Source organism: Vulpes vulpes, chromosome 14 (assembly GCF_048418805.1).
Source record: "Vulpes vulpes isolate BD-2025 chromosome 14, VulVul3, whole genome shotgun sequence".
Classification (NCBI taxonomy): Eukaryota; Metazoa; Chordata; class Mammalia; order Carnivora; family Canidae; genus Vulpes; species Vulpes vulpes.
Window position 1 is genome coordinate 24,725,596 of NC_132793.1, and position 20,627 is coordinate 24,746,222.

At 45.5% G+C, this 20,627-nt stretch overlaps 1 protein-coding gene and 1 pseudogene across 3 annotated transcripts in view; one reads left to right on the forward strand and one right to left on the reverse strand.

The window, feature by feature from the left end:
• Positions 1-13,270, reverse strand: part of ZNF341 (zinc finger protein 341) — a 44,161-nt gene extending 30,891 nt beyond the window's left edge. For 2 of the 3 annotated variants that reach the window (XM_072736092.1, XM_026009876.2), the window contains exons 1-4: positions 13,208-13,270; positions 7,111-7,221; positions 4,905-5,101; positions 2,185-2,334 (exon numbers count right to left, since the gene is read on the reverse strand). In XM_072736092.1, the coding sequence (XP_072592193.1) occupies positions 2,185-2,334; positions 4,905-5,101; positions 7,111-7,221; positions 13,208-13,238 (489 nt within the window). In that variant the 5' untranslated portion in view covers positions 13,239-13,270. Of the gene's footprint in view, positions 1-2,184; positions 2,335-4,904; positions 5,102-7,110; positions 7,222-12,568; positions 12,780-13,207 lie in introns of those variants that run through there. The other variant, XM_072736091.1, reaches the window with a different exon arrangement.
• Positions 13,190-17,851, forward strand: LOC112928243 (mitochondrial import inner membrane translocase subunit Tim8 A pseudogene; annotated as a pseudogene).
• Positions 17,852-20,627: the final 2,776 nt, after the last annotated feature.

Genomic DNA, 20,627 nt, shown 5'->3' on the forward strand with positions numbered 1-20,627 from the left:
AAATAATGGAATATTTGACAGCTATTAAAATAATAGTGATCAGGAGCACCTGGCTGGCTCAGCTGGTAGAGCATGCAAGTCTTGATCTCTGGGCCGTGAGTTCAAGGCCCATGCTCGGTGAAAAGCTTACTTTAAAAAAAATTATGGTGATCAGTATTTCATAAAAGATGCTCCTCTTAATTGCTATTCCTTGGGTTCCACAGCTGACCATGTTTGGGGAAAAACCTAGGGCAACAAAAATCAGAAGTGTTTAATTGCAGGGGAAAAAAACAAAAAACAAAAACCAAACCAAAACAAACAAACAAACAAACAAAACAGGGATAGGGCAAGGAAAGCAGTAGAATGCCTCCACCCTAGACTGGTTAGACCAGAGATTCTTTTTGTATTGGGACATCCCAAAGAGCTACTCTTCTGAGGAACATTTTGGGAAATACTGATATAGAATTGTAGGCATAAACAATGACTAAGCAAAAGACAAAATAAAAAAGCAAGTTTCAGAAGAGTGCATATTAACACGGTCCACTGATATAGACATGTGTATTATAAACGTAATTTGTAATCTGTTTCTCTCTATTTGCATTCAAAGATCAAGAAAGACAGATGCCATAATTCTAGCAGTGTTTTCTTTGGGTGGGAGAGAGTAATAGGTGATTAACTGCCTGACTTTCCAACTTTTCTTCTTTTTAAAAAAATTTTTAAAAAGATTTTAAGTGATCTTCACACCCAATGTGGGGCTCAAACTCACAACCCTGAGATTAAGAGTCACATGCTTTACAGACAAGCCAACCAGGTGCCCCCCAACTTTTATTCTGAAAAATCTCAAACCTACAGAAAGGCTGCAAAAAGAACATAGTAATCAGGGGCTCCTGGGTGGCTCAGTGAGTAGAGCGTGTGACTCTTGATCTCATGGTCATGAGTTCAAGCCCCACATGGGCACATTAAAAAAAAAAAAAAAAAAAGAGTACACTTTAAAAAAATGATGGTGATCAGTATTTCATAAAAGATGCTCCTTTTTATACATCATCTAAATTTACCAGTTGTTATCATTTTGCCACATCTGCAATGTGCATTTGTGTGTGTATCTGTACATACATACATGTTTATATTTGTGTTTTAGCATGCCACTTGACAGCTGCAGACATAACAATACTTTGTTTCTCAACACTGTATTCAGATGCATCTCCTAAGAAAAGGATATTCTCCTATATAACCACAATTTGACAATCACACTCAGGAAACTGCATATTAATATAATGCTATTACCTAAAATATTCAAATTCCTCTATATTTTCAATTCCCCAGTGTCCCAATAATGCCTTTAGAGTCTTTTCCCCCCAATCCAGGATCCAACGAAGATTGCATATTGCTAGGGGAAGGATGGGCAAAATGGGTGAAGGCAAGTGGGTGAAGGGCAGATGAAAAAGAAAAAAAAAAAAAGAATTGCACATTGTAGTCACTCACCGTGTCTCTCTAGTTTCCAGATTATGAGTAATTAAACTTTGTTTTTACTTTTCTATTATGTATTTTCTAATGTTTTCCAATGGACATGGAACAATGTTAAGAATAAAGTAGGAGGGGGCGCCTGGGTGTGTTCAGTCAGTAAGGCGTCCAACTCTTGATTTCAGCCCAGGTCATGATTTCAGGGTTGTGGGATTGAGCCCCATATGGGGCTCTGTGCTCAGCGGGAAGTCTGCTTGAGATTCTCTCTCTCTCCCTTACCCTCTACCCCTCCCCTCCCTGCCTCCCCTCCCCACCCAGATACCTCTGCTCACTCTGCCTCTCAAATAAATAATCTTAAAAAAAAAAAAAAGAATAAAAACAGGAAGGGTGTCTGGCTGGCGCAGTTAGTACAGCATGTGCCTCTTGATCTTGGGGTTGTGAGGTTATGAGTTCAAGCTCGATGTTGGGCATGGAGCCTACTTATTCAAAAAAAAAAAGAAGAATAAAAATAGGAGTCACAATAGCCAGACTATGGCTGTAAAACCCCAAAGTAATATTCTCAGTCCCAACTGAACTGACAGCTTCCCTACCCACAGCAAGGCAGGCCAAGGGGAGACGGACAGTCTCTCTTCAGCATAAGATAACTGACCCCAACCACTCTTCTTTCTACAAGGTTCCAAATCCACAGTTGTCAACATACAGGCCTGGAATCAAGGCCCTAGGAGAAGCCGGCCCCCTTCTTACCTGCACAGGCGGGGGGCCCTGGGGCATAGGCTGGTCCAGGGACGTGAAGGCCGACATGGCAGACATGAGCACATCATCACTCACCAAGATGTTCCCCTGCACCAGGGTCTGGATCAGTGGGGATGGGGGCACTGTAATGTACGTGGAGATCTGGGTAGTGTAAATGTGAGAGAGAGAGAGAAGAGAAGGAAAGAGAAGAGAAATGTTTGAGGCTCTGGAAGAAAACAAGGCATGATGTGAAAGACTTGGGTTGTGGAATCCCACAGACCTGTATTTCATTTCCACCTCTACTGCTCCCTCCTGTGTGATCCTGGGCAAGTCACTCCCCCTTTCTAAACTTCAATTTCCTTATCTATGAAATGAGAATAAGTCATACCCTTTTGTAAGATAACTACTCCATGACCCAGCAGTAATACTTTCTGGTATCTCTCTTAGAGAAACACTCACACATGTCCACAGGGAGTCCATGAACAAGAATATTCTATACAGCTTTATTTCTAATAGTGAATAACTGCAAATAACCCCAGTGACCATCAAAGAGGAAACAGAGTAAAAAATACAATATAGTTATAGCAAAGAATACTATGCAACAGACAAAAAGTATTGTATGAAAAATCAAATTATATAACATGCAAATTATATTTCTTACATTAAAAATTCTAAAATAAAAAAAATAAAAATTCTAAAATAATAGTACTATATAATTCTTGTGGGTATTTAAGTAAATATGTGAAAGTATCTCAAAAGGTTATGGCTACCTTTCAACAGTTACCTGGGGGTAGGGAAGAGGAATAGTGCCAAAGGGGCCTTGATTTGTTACATTCTAACTTTTAAAATGGAGATGGGAAATATGTATTACTTGCAAACATATAAATTAATAATAAAAATAATAATATGCTCTCAGGGTACTAATAAGGATGAAAGTTAGACCTTACAAGAAAGTGTCAAAGGTACAGGGACTGCTCCTCTCAGTGGATGTAAAGGGTTTTTATTTTATTGGTTGCTTTTCTTTACTAGCAGGCCCTTGGCATTTTCCTAGGTCACCTGTTTCTGTAGGCTCTCTGGGGACAATAAAAACTGGTCCTCAGGCCCCAAAGTCCCTCAACTAAGTAAGGACAGCCCAGGCAGGTAAGATGATGCCCTATCTCACGGTCAGGAGAGACAGTGTAGATCCTGGATCACAAGTATTTTTACAATATCACATGTATTAGGTTGATGAAAATGGGCAATCACAACCATGTCCATCCAAGTCACTTGGCAGTGGATTCATGTTTACCCACAACCAACTACTCATGTTCATTATTCCCTTGCCCAGGAGTGAAGGAATTTCCCTTTCTTTTATTGAAAAAAAGAGGGAGAAGGAATATTTTTATGCTAACCAACTCATAATCAGGAAGTGGGAAGAATCACCATGCTCTGGGTTAGGAGAGGTCTGTGGCAACCTGAGAAGTATCAGTGTACAAGTCCTATGGATCTGGGGGTGAATGCTTTTATTCTGACGGCAGGAATCATGTCTATACAATGGATCGAGAAAACATTTTTTTTTTTTTTTTTTGAGAAAACATTTTAAAGGAATAAGGAGATAAGAGGAAGCCAGAAGGAAATCTGACCCCTTGACCTGGTATTCCAAGGCATGTCCAACCTCCTTTATGAGGTATCTTTGATCCCTCTAAGAGCCCCTGGCCCATAGCATCTCTGCTCTCCTCTGACCTCCAGACTCGTAAATCTATCTGCATTTTCACAACCTCCACTTAAAGGTCTAGTAGGCATCTCAAATTCAGCATGACCAGTTGATCTCCTGACATCCCCCCAAATTTCTTCTTGCTGCTTTTCCCACTTCAGTAAATGGCAACTTCACCTCTGCAGTGGATCACCCTCAACTCCTCCTAATCTCACACCTAACATCCAACCCATCCACAAGCTCTATTGGCTCCATCTTCAAAACATTGCCAAGATCTCATCCTTTCTCTCTACCACCACTGCCACCATCCTGGTCAAGCCACCACCCCCTATTGCCTGGATTGATACAATAGCCCCCTAAAGGGTTTCCTGGGTTTCTCTCTTGACTCTCATCAAAATCTATTCTCTATACAGTAGCCAAAGTAATCTAGTTTAAGTGTAAATCAGACTACGTCCCTCTTCTGTTCAAAACCTTCCAAAAGCTCCCATCTCATTCAGAGTAAAAGCCCATGTGGCCCACATGCTTTCCACGGTCCCCCTATTGCCTGTTTGACCTTATCATCTTCCACCCTCCTCCTCACTCACTCAGCTCCAGCCACTCTCACCACCTTGCTATTCCTGGAATAAACCCAGCACACTCCCACCTCAGGGCCTTTGCTCTTGCTGATCCCTTCTGAAATACTCTTCCCCAAACCAGCAGCATGACTCATCCTCTTACCACCTTAGGTCTCTGCTCCTATGTCACCTCTTCACAGAGCTCTTCCCCATGCACCATATATAAAATGGCAAAACCTCTCATCCCTGTCTTGGCATCCCCATCTCTCTGCACTTAACATCCTGACAAAAATATATCTCTACATATATGTTTGGGTAGTATTTCACCTAACTCCACAAGGGCCGTGATTTGGAATATTCGTCTATCACAGTGTCCATGCAGTGCCTGACACATAGTGCATGCTCAAAAAAACCTTGAATGAATGAGTATGAATGAATGAAGGAAGGAAGGAAGGAACAAAACAAATAAGCAAATGAATGAATACCTGGCGATTGGCAGGAGGCGGGGCCTGCTGGACTGCTGTGGGTGCTGCCGAAGGCGTGTAGATGCTGTTAGTGGCCAATGAGACTGTGGCCAGAGGCGGAGCATTCCCCTGGCACTGTTCCCGCTTGTGGGTCATAAATGCTGGCAGCGAGTTGAACTGCTTCTTACACTTCCCACAGAGAAAGACATCCTCATCGTCTAGGGGTCACACCCACACCGGAGCAGGGGGAGAGGAAAAATGATAAGAAGTGAGATAAATGAGAGGGCATCACAATGAGAGATAGGAGAAAATCTGTAGCTGGACCACAAGCATGGCCAACCTAACAGCAATCTGTGGCTCAGCGTGCATGTGTAGAGTGCCAACTTTGTGTTTTCAAGATTTCAAAACCATATAGGCACCTACAGGAATATCCAGCCATCTTTACTCAGGTATTAAAGAATTCAAAATCAGGAAGTAGTAGAGTAGGTGTGCTTCAAAGCTGAGAAATTCAGGATCTTTATCCAGCTGACTTTGTTCATCAGTCCCCAAATGGGCTACATGACCTTCTATGTCTCTGCATTCCCTGTTTCCCCTGCAAGCTGCTTCTCTCAGAACAACTCATTCTGCAAGACTCTGCTCAGATGTCACCTCCTTCAGGAAGCCTTCCCAAAGCTAGTCACCACAGTTCCCTTCGCTGGGTGCATCTCTCATTTTCACACTTTTCCCAGCACCACCAGATGTGAGTCCCCTGAAAGGGAGGAAAATGAGTCTTAGTTTGCACTTGGGCATCCTTATTTCCATAACTGTAATATCGCCTATATACACAGGAGGCCCTCAATGGAGATTTGCTGAATAAGTGAAAAACTAAATGATTAGCAAAAAATAAAGTATTTTTAAAAATAATAATAAATAAATGAATGATTAGCTCTAGCTGACACCACCCACTGAGAATCACCGGCTATGCACTCTGCCAAGCACCTGCAACGTTGGGGCAGAAATGTCTACTTCTCATTCAATATTCACTCTGCCTTCTTTGACAGTAATACAAATTTTAGTGGGAAACATGATTGTCTAATTAAAGACTGTATCTCTCAGCCTTCTTTGCAGCTAGACATGTCATGTGACTGAATTCTGATCAATAAGACAATAGCAAAAATATACTGCCCACTCAACTTCCTTTTAAAAGGTGTATGACTTCTGCTTCATTCTTTCTTCCCTCCTGTTGGCTAGAATATAGAAATGAAAGTAGAAAGCTGGAGCAGCCAACCTGGATTGCAGGTAGAGGGCAATAGAACCATAAGAAAGAAAGGGTCTAGGATCCCTGGGTGGCTCAGCGGTTTAGTACCTGCCTTCGGCTCAGGGCGTGATCCTGGGATCCCGGGATTGAGTCCCGCATTGGGCTCCCTGTGTGGGGCCTGCTTCTCCCTCTGCCTGTGTCTTTGCCTCTCTCTGTGTCTCTTATGAATAAATAAATAAAATCTTTAAAAACGAAAAAAAGAAAGAAAGGATCTGAGTCTTAGCACATCTACCCCAAATGTACATCAGGACTTCATGTAACAGACAAATAAGTGTTTATCTGCACAAACCACAAGAAACATGCTCCTTATTTACAACAGCTGAAAGTCAATCCCAAGTATCCTCACAAGGTCACTATGAGGTAAAACTATTAGCCTCATTTTACAGAATTATAAACTGAGGCATAGAGAAGTTAACTTACTTGCCTAAGGTCATAGAGCCAGGAACTATGGGAATAAGGATTCAAACCCAGGTGAACATCTCTCTGTGCCCAGAATGGTTCCCAAGTATTCAAAATGTTTGTGGAATGAATAAACGAATGCATAGACTCACACAGTGCTCTAAAGTTCCTTGCCTTCTCTATGTCTCAGGTCCTGGCCTGAAAATTGGAGATTCATGCTCAACTTATTCTTGTCACAGAGGGGAAGATGAGAAATAACTTTTGGGTCAAAGGTACAAGTGTTACTAAGCTCCTAGCCATTCCCTATGTCATGATCCCCACATTCACTGATTGAGAAAGTGTGTCCTCATTGCTAAACAGAGAAAAGCATGAGCCTGAAGATCCAGGCTGGGAGGAAGGGGGAAGGGTTCAGACACTGACGGTATCCTGGGTACTCCAGCAGGCAGTTCACTCCCATACCCCTTCATAAGCCCCACCTGTTTTTCACAGAGAGCTACTGAACCTTCCCACTGAACCTGAGTAGACACTCACCCAATGGCTGGATAGCAGGAGGTGCACTGACCGTCTGGCCTGTTGGATCAGGGACTGCTCCTTGGCCATCCAACAATGACTGCACTGCCAGGACGGTCTGATTGTCCATTCCTGAAAAGAGAAATGGAGCCTCTGACTTCCTCTAACAAGCCAGACCCAACACAAGCCCTCCATGGCAAAGATGACCGGCTGTGCCCTGATATACATTCTCTAGTTTCATTGCAATAGAACCCAAGATTTTTGGGTGAAAATATGGCCCACATGGCCCCACAATAAAGATTACATTTCCCATTTCCCAGCTGCTCTTTTTTTTTTTTTTTTTTTAAACCCAGCTGCTCTTGAAACTAGGAAATGTCTAAATCTTGGACAATGGGATGTAAGGAAAGGTGTTCTATGGCAGTATCTGGGAAGTTTTCTTAAAACTGCCTGGTATGTGATGCCTTTCTTTGACCCACCCTCCATCCTGCTTCCTACAATAAGAATATGATAGTGGGAAGTCTAGCCATCATCCCAGATCATACAGATAAGGGTCAAACCCTCAGGATTGCAGGGCAAAAAGCTGGAGATCCTGGGTCCCTAAGAATTTTGTAGAACATAGCCACCGTTGTAGCTCTGGACTGTCATCCTCTGGACTCCCATATGCGAGAAATGAACTTTTAGTCTGTTCAAGCCACTGCAAGATTGGGCTTCTCTCTTCCTCAGGGAAGTCTGATCCTAGATCATAAGCCCCTCCACAAATCATGTTACTGAGTCTTCCCCATCCTACCTCACAAATCCCACAGATTTGTTTGTACTTGGGTATCCTTGCTTCTCTTGTTTTCCAACACATGCTTCTCTTTTCAGTTCCTCAGTAAACAGTGTAATCTGAATTTATGACCAGAGCACCCATGAGAAGCTGAGTACTTCCACGTTTCCCAGTCAGCTGCCACTACTGCTGAGGTTCACAGTAGTACACTGCCTAGCCATGTCACCAGCTGGAGGGCAGCCCTCCTTGTATCTAAGTGGCAACCAAAGCACATTGCATCCCTCAAAAACAAAAACAAAAAACAAAAAACAGTGCCTCCTTTTCACTGTCCCCACAGCCAAGGCTCTGCTTCCAATCTCTCAGCTTTTACCTAGACACCTGCTCCAGCTTCTACAGGCAATGCAGGTTACAACCATTAGTGCTTGCAGCCAAAGTGAATTCATATTTTCTGTTGTCACACACATGCTGTGTCTCTCCTGAGGCCAAGTCTTCCCTCCAAGCTCCCCTGCTCCCTCAGAAACCATTCTCCACCAACTGATCCTTTTCCTCACAGTATGCCTGCAACCTCTGCTTCCTATCAACAGCTCCACATGCTCAGGTCTCTCTAGAATGCCCTTTCTCAAGCCCACCTATCTCTCCTCCCTTCAATATCAAGCTTCCTTCTATCTCCTCTACCCACCTCTCAACCCTCCTCTACCTACTTCATGGGGCTTAAGCCCCATGAAAATCATCAAAGAACAGCATTGGATATTCCTTCCTGAGACACTCCCTTCTCTAGCTCTAGGATGCTTCCCTCTTGGGCCTTCTCCCATCTCTCTGCTCACTCCTTTCCAGCTTGCTTTGTTCTCTTCTGTCCATCCCCTAAACGCTCCTGTTTTGAAAGGTTCCTTCTGTCTAGATTCTCTCCCCTCTCTGGACAGACTCCCTTACCTCCCATCCAGTTCTCTCCAAAATCTAGAGCTCCAAACCTGAGGTTTGCTCCTCTGGATGAGCTTCAGTAAATCTTCTACTATTTTAGGCAAAATTGTGAGATTAGCATTTGTTTTTTAAAAGATTTTATTTATTGATTCATGAGAGGCAGAGACACAGGCAGAGGGAGAAACAGGCTCCCTTCAGGAAACCTGATGTGGACTTAATCAACCCCAGGACCCTAGGATCACCACCTGAGCCAAAGGCAGATGCTCAACCACTGAGCCACCCAGGTGCCCCGAGATTAGCATTTGTATGCCAATCTGTACATTAGTGTTCATAGTAGTTTTATTCATAATAAGAAAAAACTTGGGGTGCCTGGGTGGCTCAGCTGGCTAAGTGTCTGCCTTTGGCTCAGGTCATGATCTCAGAGTCCTGGGACAGAGCCCCACATAGGGCTCCCTGCTCAGTGGGGAGTCTGCTTCTCTCTCTGCCCCTCCCCCTCCTCGTGTTCCCCCTCTCTCTCAAATAAATAAATAAAATCTTAAAAAAAAAAAACTGGAAACAACTCAGATGTCCTTTAATGGGCATACAGTTAAACTGTGATATATCCATACCACGGAGTACAACTCAGTAATAAAAAGGAATAAACTACTGACATGCACAATAACTTGGGTGAATCTCTAGGCAATTATAAGTGGAAAAGAGCCAATCTCGAAGGTCATATACTTACTGTATGATTCCATTTACATACATTCTTGAAATGACAAAATTTTAGAACTGGAGAACAGATTAGTGGTTGACAGACATCAGGGATGACCGGAGAGGAGAAGGAGGTGGGTGTGGCTATCAAAGGGCAGCCTCTAATACTGATGAAACTGTTTTGTATGCTGTTATTTTTTTTTTTAAGATTTATTATTTATTCATGATAGACATAGAGAGAGAGAGAGAGAGAGAGAGAGAGAGAGGCAGAGACACAGGCAGAGGGAGAAGCAGGCTCCATGCAGGGAGCCCGATGCGGGACTCGATCCCAGGAGTCCAGGACCACGTCTTGGGCCAAAGGCAGGTGCTAAACTGCTGAGCCACCCAGGGATCCCCTGTATGCTGTGTTATACAACAGTTTTACACAATGTTTCATTGCAGGAAACTAGGTAAAGGGTACATGTGAATTTGCAAAAAAAAAAAAAAATAATAATAATAATGTTTTTAAAATTTTAAAAATTGGGATGCTGGGGATCCCTGGGTGGCGCAGCAGTTTAGCGCCTGTCTTTGGCCCAGGGCGCGATCCTGGAGACCCGGGATCGAATCCCACATCGGGCTCCCGGTACATGGAGCCTGCTTCTCCCTCTGCCTATGTCTCTGCCTCTCTCTCTCTCTCTCTCTGTGACTATCATAAATAAATAAAAATTTAAAAAAAGAAAGAAAAGAAAAGTCTGATAGCAATTGAATTAAAAAAAAAATTGGGATGCCTGGGTGGTTCAGCGGTTAAGCATCTGCCTTTGGCTCAGGTTGTGATCCTGGAGTCCTGGGATCAAGTCCCACATCAAGCTCCCCACAGGGACCCTGTTTCTCCCTCTGCCTATGTCTCTGCCCTTCTGTGTCTCTCATAAATAAATAAATAAAATCTTTAAAAAATAATAATAAAAATTTTTTTAATAATAAAAATTTAAAAATAAAAAATTGACTCAAAAAGTACTGCCTGTCAAAACTATGGAGATAATCAAAAGATCAGTGATTGTTGGGGGTTTTGGGCGAGAAAGGTACAAATAGAACACAGAGGATTTTTAGAGCGTGAAAATGCTCTGTGATATTGTAATGATGGATACATCATTGTAGATTTGTCCAATAGAATGTGCAACACCAAGAGTGAACATTAAGATAAATCATGGACTTTGAATGGTTACGATGCAGCAATGTAGATTCATCCTTGGTAGCAAATGTGCCATTCTGGTGAATTATGTTGATAATGGGGGAGGCTAGTGATGTGTGAGGTCAGAGGCTATTCAGGAAATCTCTGTACTTTTCTTTCAACTTTGTTGTGAACCTAAAGCCACTAAAAGTAAAACGCTGTTTTAAAAAATGCTGCCTGTCTAAAGCTGAGATCAAGCTAAGTGTGCCACCCCCACCCTGCAGTTTTACCTCTTCCAGTAATCCTCACCAACAAGAATAGGCACTAATGTCCACCCAGCCACAGCCCCTGGGACACCCCAACCCGTTTCCCTGCCCTCTTCACATTTCTAGTCTTTCAGCAAGTCTAGCCTATTCTGCCTCCCCTGCCTCTCTCAGATTCACTGTCTTCCATCCTGCAGCTGTCCCCAGGCTCAGGCCACCATCAATTCTCAGCAGGATAACTGTAGCTATTTCACTCATCTCCCTGCGGCCACTCCAGCCCCCTCCAGTGTGTTCTCAGAGCAGCCTGAGTGAACTTTATAAAACATATAAATTTTTGTGTTGTTGCTCCCCTGCTGAAAACCCTTTCTCAGCTCTGTGGTGATTGCAAGATAAAATTCAGAAGTCTCGCCTCTAGCTCCTCACTCAGATGACCTTCTGTGAATCTTGGAAGACCTCTCTTCCCCCAGGGCTTTGCAAATGCAGTTCCTACTGCCCAGGTCATCTCTGGGTCCCCACAGTTCTGCTGTCTTTGCCCTAGCCCAGCACACATCAACACTAACCTACAAACTGATTTTTCGGGGATCCCTGGGTGGCTCAGCGGTTTGGCGCCTGCCTTTAGCCCAGGGAGTGATCCTGGAGTCCCGGGATTGAGTCCTACGTCAGGCTTCCTGCATGGAGCCTGCTTCTCCCTCTGCCTGTGTCTCTCTCTGTCTCTCTCTCTGTGTGTGTGTGTCTCTCATGAATAAATAAATATTTTTTAAAAAACTGATTTTTCTTTTAATTTCCTCATTATTCAATATATGAACACATTCTTGTAGTAAAAATTCAAACATGGAGGACGTCCCTGGGACCTAAAGAGAAAGTAGGCCTCACCCTATTCTGTTGGGTCTCCCAGAGGAAAGCATTGACCCTGGCCCTCCACATCCCTCACCCATATCAGCGCTAAATGCCAGCTAAGGCAATCTTCTTTTATGGTGTACCTTTTCTATAATTTTGATAGTTACTTTTTCTATAGCTTCTATATGCCTCCCTCCCCACCCACTACCCTCAACCTCTGACTGTGTGGCAGGAATTGGGTCCAGTTCAGTGAGTATTCCTGAGACAAATTCTCCAGATGGGAGGAGGGTTAACCCCCATTTTATGGTGAGAGCCCTGATCCTCCAAGAAGTAAAGGGACATGGCTGAGATTTCCCAGGGGACTCAAGGTCTCAGTTACATACTACTAGTCCGGCCAACTCTCAGTCTGCACCCTAATTATGTGTATACTGATCTTATCACACCCCTCTAGGAACATTCTCAGGTCTGTATCTCCCCTGGGACACAGTCCTGAGGTCACTAAGGCTCCTCCTCACCCACCCAGGTCCAGCAGGTGCATAGGGAGGCCTTCAGTGCTTGCTGTCTCCAAAGCCTGCAGTTCCCTGTGCCTGAGGTGCACTTCCATGCTAGGAACCCCCAGAGCACAGGACAATCAGTTGGTGCCCAGTGTTTATAGGTTTTGGTCTGAGGGCGCTGTGTCCCGGCCAGGCACACGGTTGACACCCATCGTTTCTTGGTCTGAGTGTATAAAGCTCTGCACCCCAGCAAGGTGCACAAAGTAGGCGCCTAGTGTTTGTTGGTTTGGGTCTGTGAGCAGAGTCCTGGCCTTGCACACCGGTAGCCCTATCCTTTCCTGGGCTGACGTTGAGAGGCTACCTCAAGGCATGAGGCACAGCTGGCGTGCTCCAGGCAAGCTCTTCGGGGCCAGGATGCCGAGTTAGGCTACCTCCGCCGCCAAGCCCCTCCGGCCCCCGCACCACTGTCCCCGCTGGCTCCGCGCCGGCCGCTTCCACAGGGCGACTCCCTCGCGACGCTCTCCCAGGCCCCGGCAGCTCGGCCTCCCCGGCTGTTCCCTCCAGGAAACCCCTCCCGCGCCGGCCCGCAGGCCCTCTCGGCTGACGCTGTTCCTGTCCTAGGCCACCCTCCCCGGCCCCGGCCGCGCCTCCCCGGCTGTTCTGCCCCGGTGCTCCCCCCACGGGGCCTTCTCTCCCCGCTGTTCCCGTCCCGCTACCCACCCCGCCGGACCTCGGCTCTCGCCGCTGTTCTGGACCGATGCCCCCGCCCCCCGCCAATGAGCCTCATCTCCGCCGCTGTTCCGGTCCCGGCCCCCCCACACCCGCCGAGCCTCGGCTCCCGCGGCTGTTCCCGCCCGTGCCGCTCCCGCCCCGCGGCTGTTCCGGTCCTGGCGCCCTCCGCCCCGCGGCCGCCACGCGCCCTGGGCCCGGCGCTGCGAGGACGCGGCGGGAGGGGGCGCAACGCGGAACAGCCGCCTCCCCGGGCCTCGCCGCCGCTCACCCTCCAGGGCCTCGAAAATCGTCTGCGCCATCTTGGAGCTGCCGCCTTCTCGGGAGCTGATGCGGGGCTACGTGAGCATTGTGGGAACCGCGGTGGGGTCAGGGCCGCCAGGGGGCGCTCGGGAGCTGCCGCTGAGCCCCCCCTCGTCCTGGAAATTCAGCCGTGGCTCCCCTGGCCCCGCCTGGGTAACCCAGGCCCCGGGATGTGGACCCCCATCCCTGTGTCACTTGAACCCCCAGTTCCGCACACTGCCCCCATCCCAGCCGCACACGGAGGGCCTCCCAATTGGGTTTGGGACCCCTCATATTATCTGGGCTTGCCACCCCGCCCCTGCACGTGAGACCCCCAGTTCTGCAACATGGAGCTTATTTCCACAGGGCATGGTATCCCCCGCCTAACCCGGACCACCCAACTCTGTCACGAGGACCTCCACGTAACCAAGACCTCTGCCTTAGCTGTACACGACTGATTTTCACCCCTTATCACACACTTCTAGCCCGCAACCACAGTGAACCCTATCTCTACCTCTAGGGAGCCACCTGTCTCCTGAAGTGCCTCCCAGCTCAGCCTCTTACTCCCCCATCATCTCAGAGATTCACCCATGGCTGTGGCTTAACCCCCCATTTCCACCTTTGGGGACCTCCATCCTTGCCTCGTGGGATTGCCCATTCTGTCAGTTAAACCCCAATACCCACCTCAGCAACCTCCAGCACAGCCTTATAGAGAGCCTATCCAGGTCTCCCAGGGATTTCTCCCCCACTCCAGTCCTCATTGGGACACCCCCTCCCCCATCCCATGCCACTCTCTCTCTCTTCCTAGTTCATGCTCCATTAACCGCTAGTTGAGGGTCTACTATGCACCAAGTCCTATAATAGCTCCAGGGCCCAGTGCTCCTTTCCCCTGGAGTCAGGGATGGGGGAAGCAGACAGACATTCAGTCCTGAAAATTATTTAATTACAAGGTGTGACGCTGGTTCCAAAGAAGTACACTTGGACCACAAGGAAGAGTTGTGGAGTGTGTGGAGGGGCGAGGCAACCAGAGAGGTACCATCAATCATGATCTCCTATGAATGTAGCCAGATCCAACAATTGGACTACTGTGAATTTGACTCTAAATGTTCTCATTGTTTTTTCTTAAATGCTTCTTTTAGTGTCATCCAAAGTAATAGCCATAAAAATCAGAATTTTCATTTTCTCATATTCACTAAATAAATATAATTCCTAAGAGTAAAAAATATTTGTTCAAAAGTCCTCTTCCCTTGAGGAACACTACCAGCCATTGTTCCTGGTAAGTTGCCTCACAGATCTTCCCCCTACGTACCCCCTCAAGGCCTATTGCTACTGGTGAAGTCCCCATCTTGCTCCAAATACCACCCCTGTTTCCCCCAATACTATACCCTTTCCCCCTTCCTATTCGCCCTTGCTTTGATACAGAAAGCCCTGAGCAAATGTCTCCCATTGAAGAACCTACTCTTTTTCTAGATTGTATGCCTCACCACCTTTCCTGGGAATTTTGGAGACCCAGGGCCCTCCTCAAGCCCTAAATCCCCCCTTTCTGTTGCCTCTCTGACAGGAGTGAGGCCATTGTTCCTTCCTCCGTGCATTTCCTTTAACATCCCCATTGATCCAGTGACCTCAGATTCTCATCCTCTCTCCCTTCAAGAGCTTCTCAACATATAACTGTTCTTTTTAAAAATTATTCAAGTAGTAATACATTCACACTCACCTAATTAGAATTGACCCTTGAACAACACGGGGTTGTAGTGCCAACCCTGCACACAGTTGAAAATCCTGTGTATAACTTTTGACTCCCCCATAATGTAGCTACTAATGGCCTACTGTGACCAATAGCATAAAGTCAGTTAACAAATATTTGGTGTATTATATGTGTTATATACTGTATTCTTATAATAAAGCTAGAAAAAAGAAAATGCTATTAAGAAAATCATAAGGGGGATCCTTGGGTGGCGCAGCAGTTTAGCGCCTGCCTTTGGCCCAGGGTGCGATCCTGGAGACCCGGGATCGAATCCCACGTCGGGCTCCCGGTGCATGGAGCCTGCTTCTCCCTCTGCATGTGTCTCTGCCTCTCTCTCTTTCTCTGTGTGTGACTATCATAAAAAAAAAAAAATCAGGGATCCCTGGGTGGCGCAGCGGTTTGGCGCCTGCCTTTGGCCCAGGGCGCGATCCTGGAGACCCGGAATCGAATCCCACGTCAGGCTCCTGGTGCATGGAGCCTGCTTCTCCCTCTGCCTGTGTCTGTGCCTCTCTCTCTCTCTCTCTCTCTCTCTGTGACTATCATAAATAAATAAAAAGTTAAAAAAAAAATCATAAGGAAGGGGGCATCTGGCTGGCTTAGATGGTAGAGCATGTGACTCTTAATCTCGGAGTTGGGGGATCCCTGGGTGGCTCAGCGGTTTAGCACCTGCCTTTGGCCCAGGGCGTGATCCTAGAGTCCCGGGATCGAGTCCCACGATGGGCTCCCTGCATGGAGCCTGCTTCTCCCTCTGCCTGTATCTCGGCCTCTCTCTCTCTCTATGTCTATCATGAATGAATAAATAAATCTTTAAAAAAAATAAAAAAAATAAAAAATAAAAAAAAGGCCAGGTGTGCCTGGGTTGGCTTAGTAGGTTAAGCTTCTGACTCTTGGTTTAGGCTCAGGTCACGGTCTCAGGGTTGTGAGATCAAGCCTCGAGTCAGGCTCAGCACTCAGTGGGCAGTCTGCTTAGGATTCTCTCTCTCCTTCCCTTTCTGTCCTTTCCCCTACTTGGTGTTTGCTCTCTCTCTCTCTCTAAAATAAATAAGGTAAATCTTTTTTTTTTTAAGATTTTTTTTTTTTTTTTTATTCATCAGAGATACACAGAGAGAGAGAGAGGCAGAGACACAGGTAGAGGGAGAAGCAGGCTCCATGCACCAGGAGCCCGATGTGGGATTTGATCCCAAGTCTCCAGGATCGCGCCCTGGACCAAAGGCAGGCACCAAACCGCTGCGCCACCCAGGGATCCCTAAATAAGGTAAATCTTAAAAAAAAAAAAAAGAAAGAAAGAAAAAAATCAGAAGAGAAAATACATTTATAGCACTACAGTATAAAATATTCACCTGCACAGCTCAAACCCATTATTCAAGGGTTAACTGTAATTTAAAATATTTATTAAAAGGGTGCCTGAGTGGCTCAAGTTGATTAAGCCTCTGCCTTTGTCTCAAGTCATGATCTCAGGGTCCTGGGATGGAGTCCCACATCAGGCTTCCTGCTCAGCAGGGAGCCTACTTCTTCTCCCCATGCCCCTTTCCATGCTCATTTTCTCTCTCAAATAAATAAATAAAATCTTAGAAATAGGTTGTGGTTCCGGTTCCATCGCGGAGACACGTGAAGGTTGGTGAGTTGGAGCACAGTTCGTCTAGGCACGTGTGGCGGTGCTGGGATGGATTCCTCCTCATCTTCATTCGTGGCGGGTTTGGGCTCGGTGGATCCACAGCTGCAGCATTTCATCGAGGTGGAGACTCAAAAGCAACGCTTCCAGCAACTGGTGCACCAGATGACGGAACTTTGTTGGGAGAAGTGCATGGACAAGCCTGGGCCAAAGTTGGACAGTCGGGCTGAGGCCTGTTTTGTGAACTGCGTTGAGCGCTTCATTGATACAAGCCAATTCATCTTGAATCGACTGGAACAGACCCAGAAATCCAAGCCAGCTTTCTCAGAAAGCATTTCTGACTGATCTCAGCATTACCTCTTTGGAAAAGGAAGCTAGTTCAAGAAATGAAGAACGGTTGATGGGATAGTTGAAGAAAAGGCTATGGGGGGATTGGCTCCCACCTTTGTCACTCTTGGGACATCCTGTCATCTGAGAATGAACAAAGACCAATTTTGTGTGTGTGGGGGGGGTTTGAGGGTCATATATGTATTTAGTTGTGTTTTTTTAATGCTAATCTTGTGAAAACAATTGACAGATGAATGGGAAAACTACTAGATGCATATTACTGTATATGGGACTGTGCTTTCTCAAAGTCCCATAAACTGCCCTCTATAATTTTGATACAACTGCTTTCTCTAATTTGATAGTGGGACCACATAAAGTAAAATCTGTCATTTGTGTGGATTCATTTCAGATTTCTGGGGAGATTGATACATCTTTGTGTCTCTCAGAAAGGGTAGCAGGTGGAGAAAAGTAATTTGGTACTTAACTATAGGCCTCCTTATCTAGTGTTTTGACTATTAGTGCTGGAAAGAAATCTATGGGATGTTAATACAATACACTCAACTTTCTAGATTATCTCCTTCCCTTATGCTGTGATTTACTTTAATGTATAAGGTATGGTCTCAAGGTAGTACAGGTAGCCTGAGTGTCTAGAGGTCTTTAGATATAAAGGAATCTAGCCAGTGAGCATATTTCTCAGTACTAACCTGCCACAAGGAAGAAGCTTACTTACCCTGTATATCAGGGTCCAAAAAATTCAAAGATGTGCCTAAATAGGTTATAAAGATTTAGGCCAGTCAAAAGCTAACAGCAGTTTCAGGTAGAGGTGCATGCCTAATGTTAACCTAGTATAGATTCCATTTACTGCATTCTTTTGATCACTGAAATAAAAGCTTATAAAAATTTCAAAAAAAATCTTAGAAATATAAAATAAATAAAATATTTATTACATACATTTTGTGTTAGACATTGTTCTAGATACTGGGGTTATAGCCATGAACATAAAGACAAAAATCCTTGCTTTCATGGAGTCATAGTCCTGCAGGCAAGATGGACTATACACAAGAAAAAAATAGAGAAATATTCTGTGACTGTAATTTTTTCCCCCTCTGGAGGAAAGGAAGCTACTTTAGACAGGGTGGTCAGGGAAGGCCTCTCTGAGGAGGTGGACTTGAGAAGTGAGATGGAGTCACATGGAGGAAAGGAAACCACGCAGAGCTTATTAGCTGTATCATCTTGGGCAAGTAAAAACACCCTGAGGTCTCATTGAAAGAAGGCCAAAGACTGTAAAGGAGCAACTGAGGTAAATGAGGTATGGGTACAGGAAGATGAGGATGGAGAGGCAGACAAAGGCCAGTCGGGAGGGCTGAGGTTTAGTTCTGAGGGTGATGGGAGGCACTGGACAGTAAAAGATTCCACTAACACTAGTCTTGGCAGTTTTCCATATATTTTCATATATCCAGGTATATATGCACATAGTTGATTTTTTTTAAGATTTTATTTATCTATTAGAGAGAGAGAGTAAGCAAGCACAAAAGTAGGCCGAGTGGTAGGCAGAAGGAGAGGGAGAAGCAGGCTCCCCGCAGAGCAGAGAGCCCAATGCTAGGCTTGATCCCAGGACCCTGGGATCATGACCCAAGCAGAAAGCAGACACCCAACCAACTGAGCCATCCACATGCCCGAATGCACATAGCTGATTTTTATCTTTTCTTCAGGCCTTTGCGAATTGTTTTCTTACCAAAATGCTGTTCTTTCACCCTCTTTGGAACAACATAAACTTGCCTTTGTGCTTCCTCTAAAAAGCTTTCCCTGATTTGCCTGGATGGGATCCCTCCCTCCCTTGCTATTCCTGTTTCTCACAGTACCTGGTACTACTGCTATCATGTGATACTTTTCTTGGAAATTCCCCTTTCCTTCACATCCCCCCACCATAGGAGCTCTCTGGGCAGGAAAGGTGCTTCATCCATTCTGCTTGGAACTCAGAGCCAGACATAGAGTAACCTGGGAAATGCTTGTTAATTGACTCCTTGACTGATGAAACAACTGAATGAGCTTTCAGGGATGTGGAACCTATCTTAAGCAGGCTCCCCATTCAGGCAAACCCCTGCTCTGAACTTTCTGCTCCTCACCTCTATCTCTTCCTCCACCCAAACTTATCAGTCCTAGGTCCTATTTCCTTAGGGGTAGTTGGTTGGCAGTGAACTGAATCAAATCATAGCTTTCTAAGCTTTCTGTGACTCCTGGTATAAAAAATATGGCAATTCTAGGTATGGAGCCAAGCAGGGAGGAGGGAAAGTTTGGGAAGCTTCCAGTGTTTGGAAGTTCCAGTGTTCCAGAGGGAAAGTGGGAAACTTCCCCTCTACAATGAGTGCTCCAGCCACCCCAGAAAAGTTAACTTCTCCATTGGGATGTGAGAAATCATGAGCAGCTTAAACTAGATGCCCAGCTGCAAGGGAAAGGAAGTGAGGACACACATTGCAATGCTGGGCCCTGACATCTTGTTCATTGGTATTGGTAGGAGACAGCAAAACATGATGGTTGCTATGGCCTGAATTGTGTCCCTCCCCCGCCCCAGAATTCATATGTTGACATTCTAACCCCTAGTACCTCAGAATGTGACTGTATTTGGAGATTGGGCCTTTAAAGAAGTATTTAAGATTAAATGAAGTTATATAGGTGAGTCCTAATCCAGTATGACTGGTGTCCTTATATAAAAAGGAAATTTGGACACAGGTATGTACAGAGGGAAGAAACATGTGAAGATAAGAAGAAGACAGCCACGTACAAATGTTTCAGTGTTTTTTTAAATATTTTATTTATTTATTCATGAGAGACAGAAAGAGAGAGGCAGAGACATAGGCAGAGGGAGAAGCAGGCTCCATGCAGGGAGCCCAATGTGAGACTTGATCCCGGATCCCAGGATCACAGCCTGAGCCAAAGGCAAACGCTCAACTGCTGTGCCACCCAGGCATCCCTGTTTCAGTGTTTTTGGAGGATTTTTTATTTTTAAAAAAGATCTTTATTCATGAAAGACACACAGAGACAGGCAGATACACAGGCAGAGAGAGAAGCAGGCTCCATGCAGGAAGCCAGATGCAGAACCTGATCCCAGGATTCCAGGATCACGCCCTGGGCCAAAGGCAGCCACTCAACCACTGAGCCACCCAGGCATCTCCAAGGAGAGTATTTTTTATATTTTATGTAACATTGCCACTATTTTCAAAGGAAAGATTAACTGAATAAACTAGTTCACTATTACCAAAAAGAATTGAAAGAAAGAAAGAAAGAAAGAAAGAAAGAAAGAAAGAAAGAAAGAAAGAAAGAATCCAGTTTCAGTGATAAAATAGACCAAGTATAATCCTTCACTGACCTCTGACACCATCTTCTGACACTGACCCAGGCAATAATATCATGGATAAATACCACATGGCCCAAGTACTAGGGGATACCCTCTCAAGCCAGAGCCCCCGCTCAACGTGTAGCAATTATCCAATGACAACTGCACATAGTGACACACATAAATTCCACCCACCAGTACTCTGGAAGATGTCAACCCCAAACTGTATTGCTTCAACAAGTGTATGTTGGACACCCACCATGTGCTAAGTGCTGGGGTTACAGCAGAAAACAAGACGGACAAGGTTTCTGCGGTCATGAAATTTACAGCCTGGTAGGGACAATGGACGATGGACCTGTAACAAACCATTTCAAAGAGTGAAAAGTTATATG